Source organism: Plasmodium reichenowi, chromosome 12 (assembly GCF_001601855.1).
Source record: "Plasmodium reichenowi strain SY57 chromosome 12, whole genome shotgun sequence".
Classification (NCBI taxonomy): Eukaryota; Apicomplexa; class Aconoidasida; order Haemosporida; family Plasmodiidae; genus Plasmodium; species Plasmodium reichenowi.
Window position 1 is genome coordinate 768,087 of NC_033657.1, and position 7,173 is coordinate 775,259.

Consider the following 7,173-nt stretch of genomic DNA (forward strand, 5'->3'; position numbering starts at 1 on the left):
AAAAAAAAAAAAAAAAAAAAAAAAAAGTAACTCTTCACCCAATAACTTCAATTATACCGTTTTTAATATATTTTTTGTTGTTATAAATATAAAAAAAAATAAAAAATATATACTATCTAAATATATCTATTATGTAATATATATATATATGTATGTATATGTGTGTACATATATGTTTATTATTTTTTATTATAATTTTTTTTTTTTTTTTTTTAATGTTTAAAATATATTTGTTTATTTATCTTTTTCATTTGAAGAATCTAATTTTTTGTATAAAATTCAATATATATACTATTTTTATGATTATCACCATATACCTAATCTGAAGCAATAGATATTACATAAAAAAGTAATATAATATAATATAATTAAAAATTGTAACATAAAAATATTATATATATTTTTATATATTTATACACGTCAATATACCCAGCTTTTTCTTTTTTTTCTTTTTTTCTTTTTTTCTTTTTCTCTTTTGCTTTTTTTCCGTTATTTAACCCCCAAAAAGAAAATTAATTAAAAATAAAAAAAATACACCCTTACGAAATTTTTGTTTTTTTTATTCTAATTTATCCTTCATAATTAAAGTATATCCAAAAAAAATATAAAAAAAATGGAATAACTATTTTACATATATATATATATATATATATATTTTTTTTTTTTCTTCTTTAAAATAATGATCTTTGGATTTTTATTGTTAAATGTTTTGTTATGCGTCCTTATGAAAAGTTACCTTTGTTTGTTAAAAAATAAAAGGAATGTTTTTTACACAATACATAATTTGTCGAACGAGAAAAAGAAGAAAACTCATGGTATTTTCCATAGAAGGAATAATGGGAATGCTATCATAAAATTGTTCATAATAAACAATACAAGTGAAAAAAAAAAGAATTATAAAAAAAAAAATAAAGAGGATTTTATTTTGAATAATAAAAAGAATAGAAAAGATAAAGCAAATGTTTTATATGCTACACAAAGTAATTTTTTTAACCCTAAACAATTTAAAGATTTATTAAACCAAGATACTAAAGATAAAACGAAAAATACTGATGATGATAATGATTGCCTAGATTTAGAAAATGTCGAAAATTTAGAAGAAATAGCACCTGAATTACATATGAAATTAATGGAATATAAAAAAAGTGAAGAATCAAAAGATAAAGAAATAAATGAAAAAAAAATAGAAGATGTAAAAGATATTGCACTATATGAAGGATTACCTCTTCTAATGATTGAAGGAGAAAAGTTAGAAGGTTTTGCTGACACTAGGAAAGTTAAAATAAAACCAGAAATATCTACTCCCTTCACAAATGATGATTATAATGAATATATTAAATCTAGTATGGATGAGAACATGGGAAACTCTGATGTGGATCAGACAAAAAAAAATGAAAAATATGATAAAAATATAAAGAACGCGAATTGTTCTAATACAAACGAAGAATTAAATAAGTTCGAAAAAGATATACAATATATATTAAATGTATCTAATGAGGAAAAAAAAAAAAAAAAAGAAGTGGATAAAAATGAAGAAGAAAAAAAAAGTGATGAGTTAACAAAAGAAGGAAAAATAGAAAGATATAAAAAAGTAGGAAGACATTACTATATGGATTCAAGTATAGGTAAAATATTATTTGATAGAAATTATCCAGGATATGCTTATACAAATCATGGAGAAAATATAGATGAAATAAATGAGAAGAGTGAATATGATTCTTCTGTTCCGAGTTATTTAAATCCATCTAATGTACATTTAAGAACTGGACGTAAAAGAGAAGAACAGAAAAAAAAAGATAGTGGAATAAAACAGAAAAAAAGATGGAATGTAAATAATACAACTAATGATATTAAAAGAGGAAATTGGAAATATTATGATGATACAGTAAAAGATTTAATAGATTCAATTGATCAAGAAAAATTAGAAGAAAATTATTATTCTAATAATTATTATCAAAGAAGTCATAATAATACAGGTTATGGTGGTTTAGAAAAAGTACAAAATAATTATTTTGATGTTCAGTTTATAGGATCTGCTGAAACATATCCTGCAAATATATCAGTAGGTATGAATTTTATATGGCCTATAAATTTTGTACCCTTATTATCTAAACAATATACTAAAAGATTAGGTCAACCAATTAAGTCTCCAATATTTAATTTAGGAGGTTTTGATCATTTACAATTATGGTATTATCCTGATGGTATGAATAATTCTATGGATGGTTACTGTTCATTAAAATTAATGATGAAACCAGGTTCATTTCTTCCAGTAAAAATTTTCTTATTTGCATTTAGTGAATATAATTATATTAACACTAAAGCATTCTATAAAGAATCAGCTGATTACGTTATATCCTCATCGAATTTATGTAAATGCCTATTAAAAACAAAAGAAAATTTAAAAAATATAGAAAATAATAAAGATTATGTTATTCTTGGACCAGCTGGAAATATATATATAGGAGTAGGAATATATGATGATAATTACGACTTTGAAGAAGATTTCAAAAAATTTTATTCAATCAATAATAAATATAAAAATAAGAAAAATAAAAATCAAGAATTCAAATATAAATACGATTGGGATGAAGGAGTACATATTTTCGATAACTGGCTAAAAAAACAATCAGCTGTTACGGATGATAAGGATGAATTGTTACCATCATATTATACCCATTCAGAATTGTATGAAAATTATAAATATAAATATGTACCTGAAAAAAATCCTTTCAAATTTCTAAGGTCCAAAAATACAAAACAAACGTGGAACAGACATCCATTTTAAAGAATTAATATGAATAAATGTACAAATGAATGAATACATAAATAAGTAAATATAAACATAAGCATATATATGTTAGTACAATTTATTTTAAAGAAAAATTATTCAATTAGTAGAAAGTTTTTTAAATAAATTGATTATTATTAAAACATTATAATTATAATGGAAAAGTCCAAAAATAATATAAAATAAAATAAATAATATATTAAATTAATGTGTAACTATAATTAAAAAAAAATAGAAATAAAAATAAAAATTCATTAATTAATAATAAAAACAATAAAATCTCAAAAAAACATTAAAAAATAATTAAAAAAAAAAAAAAAAAAGAAAAAAAAAAAGAAAACAGCATATAATACATTAAAAAAAAATATACAAAATTATATATGCATAACGTTTATATTGTACATATTACCTTTATTGTTAAATATTCGGAAAATCTATATTAATATGAACAAATAACATAAACAAAGCGAATTTAAGTTAACAAAAAAAAAATATATATATATATATAAGACCGAATGGTATATATAGAAGGAATTGTCTATAATGTTAATTGTATATATGAATGTAGATTCATATAATAACATATTAATTTATCATGATATACCTAAAACATACAAGAAAAAATATATATTAATATATATATATATATATATATATATATAATTTATACTTTTATTTTTTTCATTAATTTTTTGATTTATTTTATTTTTTTTTTTTTGTTAAAAATAATGTCAATTTATCATTTGATTATTCTTTTAATTATTCAGTTATTTATTTTTTACATATTACTTTTATCTTTTTTCCTTTTTTTTGTGTACTCCCACAACTGGTGTATGAGATTTCCCCCTTGTTTAAAATATACATCAATGTATATAATTTATATTCTTGAAAGTTCATATATGGATAGATACATATTTATTTTCCAAAAAAGGATTATGAGATTGTTAATCTTTTATATTTTAATATTTTGAATTATTATTAAGGTCTTCGTCATTCTTATTAACCTTTCTTCCGTGAATAAATCTTTGTATTAAACCTTTTTTAAGTGGGGAAAATGAAGATGATGATGTAGAATTATTATTTTCCTTATATTCTGATGAGAGATGTTCTTTTTTCATACTATCATATATTTCATCTGTTAATTTATGAGTTAAGTTATTAGTTAATCTTTCAGGTAATTCGTTTAATAATATATTTTTAATTTTTTTTAATAATTCATTAGCTGTTTCTTTATCACAATATTTGGCTATTTGATTAATATTCTCTAAACATAATTGTTCGTTTTTTAATTTTCGTAGTTTTTTCAATTCTTCAATTTCCTTATTATTTTTTAATAATGTTTTTTCGACATATATACAATTTTTTTGGTAATCTAAAAGTAATGGAAAAATTTTTAATTTATCATAATTTTTGATCATTTTCCTTAATTTTAATTTATGAGCTTCTTTCAAGGAATTATTAATCATTCTATCAATATTATTCACATGTTCAATTTTTATTAATTTAAATTCTATTTTAAAATAATATTTTAAATATATAAGAGAAGAACAAAAAAATCCATAAAAAAAGTGTAGCATGATTTTTTTTTCAAATTCATTAATATTTTCAGTTAAAATTTGGGAAATATGTTCATTAATAATATAATAATAAACTAATAATGAGGGTTTAATCATAGATAGGAGTGTTATAATATTCCATATAATAAAATTTAAAATATATAACATTATGGTGAAGGATGTTTTAACATACAATTTATTTTTAAAGAAGAAATATATAGGTAAATTTAACATTAGTATTTCAATTATGCTTTTGAATTGATAATGTGAATTACATACGTATACATCATGATGACCTGATTTTATATCACATAAGTTTATATCAGTATATTCTGTCTCAGCAGTTGTATTTTCTGTATTTACCACATCATTTTTCAAATTACCAACATTGTTATTATTAATATTATTGTTATTATTATTGTTATTGTTATTATTATTGTTATTATTATTTGTATTAATAATATTATTTTGGTTTTTTTTTAATTCTTCGGCATTTAAAGAACTCATCAAAATATTATTTTTATCAGTCATCTTATCTGCATATTTTTCATTACCATTTATACTAATGTTACTGATAGTACTACCCTGGGGTGTATATTTTGCTTCATCCGTTTCGTCATTATTATTTATTTTAATATCATTAATGTTAATAGATGGTGAGATATGTTCCTCATTGGTTGTACTATTCGTATTATATGAATTATTTAAATTATCTATATTATCTATATTATTCATATTATTTATGGACTCACTCATTTCTTCTTTTACATCATTTATGTCATACTCCTTATCTGTTTTTATATTATCCTTATCTGTCGATCCATTTTCTTTATCGGTAGTTCCATTTTCTTTATCAGTCGTTCCATTTTCTTTATCGGTCGTTCCATTTTCTCTATCGGTCGTTCCATTTTCTTTATCAGTCGATCCATTTTCTTTATCAGTCGATCCATTTTCTTTATCAGTCGATCCATTTTCTTTATCAGTCGTTCCATTTTCTTTATCAGTCGTTCCATTTCCCATATCAACCATTTTATTTGGTAACTCTTCCTTCGTGCCATCAGCCACTTTGACCTCATCCTTTGTTGTCTGTATCTTTCTTAAAGCCATTATACAATTCCACAAGAACTTCAACAATTTTAAAAGAAGTTTCTTACTATCAAATTTCGAATCATTTTCCTTTTTTAAAGGACGATCTTCATATAAAGTATTTTCTCCATGTAATACATGTGTATTAATATAAACAATGTTAAGCATTTTAAATAAAATATTATTTTTTTTCTTTAGTTTAATTTCAGGACCTACATTATTTTGACTTGGGTCATATGTATTAATATCACTATTAATAATTAAAGTTTCTGGGTTAGCATTTAAATCAAATTTAAATTTGGGTATTTTTTTATTTTTTTTATTTTTAGAATTTTTCTTTTTTTTTTGAAGTTGATTTTTTAGAAATTCATTATAAGCCTCCTTTGCTAATTCTACACAATACTTTAGTACATTAGTTCTTTTCATATCTATATATCTTTTACTATCTCTTTTAAATATATTACATAAATATTTATAAAAATAAAAAGAAGCAAAGTTTCCTAACACAAAAGATATAATAAATGTAACATGTAATCCATCATGTTCTCGGACATTTTCGGGGTCATTAATATCGGGTGTGTTCAAATTTGAGAAATTAAAATATGATAAAAAATACTGTCTCATCCATTTCTTATAACTAGAATACAATCTAAAAATATATATTAATATAAATATTGTTAGAAAATAATATGAATGATATACAGCACTTTGAAATATATATCTGAACGGACTAAAATATGCAGACACCTCTGCTATATAAAAATGTTTTGATAATCTCTTAAATAATTTATCATCATTATAAAAATTGGAATCAATTATTTTATGGATTTTCTTAGTTGCAAAATATACTAATAATATGAATATTATTATGTATATTTCAAAGTCTATAATTACAGACAATATTATATCTGTGCTCTCTTGTGCCATATTTGAATAACAAAAAAAAAAAAAAATTAAAAAATTAAAATATATAGAAGGAGATCAAACAAAAAAATATAAAAATAAATAATTTTTTCATATATCTTTTAATCAAATAAATAGGGTATTCATTTTTTTTTTTTCCCTACAAATATATATACATACATATATATATATATATATATATATATTATTTATCTATTTATTCTATTCCTTTTTTGTTTATTCTTTCTTTACTAATAATATAAGTAATGTTTTTCTTTTAACATATATCTTTATAAAAATTTTTGTTCTGATTAATTCTTTGTATAATATATATAAATAAATATATTTTTATATAAAATCATTATTTTCAATGGTACTAAATATTATATATATATATACATACATATATACATATATATATATATGGAACATAAAAAATAATTATTACATCATTATTTTAATATATTACTTTAATTCTATATTTTATAAAGAATATATATATATATATATATATATTTACCTACGTTATGCTAAATTAAAATATATTTTACTCAATTTTTTCTTCTTTTTTTTGTATGGAAATATAAAAAAAAGTTAAATATAAATATATACTAAAATATTCATAACAAGATTATAAGTTATTTTTAATATATATATACATAATTTTTTTTCTATTAGAAATATTATGCTTTATAAAAAATAAAAATAGTAATATATATATATATAATAATACGGTTATTATTTTTTTTTGATTTTTCTTTTTTTTTTTTTTTTTTTTTTTTTTTTTTTTTTTTTAGTTTTTTTTTTTTTTTTTTTTTTTTTTTTTTTTTTTTTTTT

At 20.0% G+C, this 7,173-nt stretch overlaps 3 protein-coding genes across 3 annotated transcripts in view; 2 read left to right on the plus strand and 1 right to left on the minus strand.

The window, feature by feature from the left end:
- Positions 1-223, plus strand: part of PRSY57_1221000 (FbpA domain protein, putative) — a gene marked incomplete at both ends in the record, with an annotated part of 3,258 nt that extends 3,035 nt beyond the window's left edge. The window contains one exon of the mRNA XM_020115060.1: positions 1-223. Coding sequence (XP_019970213.1) covers positions 1-223 — 223 coding nt within the window.
- Positions 224-679: 456 nt separating this feature from the next.
- Positions 680-2,788, plus strand: PRSY57_1221100 (hypothetical protein; the record flags this gene model as incomplete). Its single annotated transcript, XM_012908633.2, has 1 exon — positions 680-2,788. The coding sequence occupies one exon, from the start codon at positions 680-682 to the stop codon at positions 2,786-2,788; it is 2,109 nt and encodes a 702-aa protein (XP_012764087.2).
- Positions 2,789-3,750: 962 nt separating this feature from the next.
- PRSY57_1221200 (putative membrane protein) lies at positions 3,751-6,360 on the minus strand (the record flags this gene model as incomplete). Its single annotated transcript, XM_012908634.2, has 1 exon — positions 3,751-6,360. One exon carries the CDS (start codon positions 6,358-6,360, stop codon positions 3,751-3,753), a length of 2,610 nt encoding a protein of 869 aa, XP_012764088.2.
- Positions 6,361-7,173: the final 813 nt, after the last annotated feature.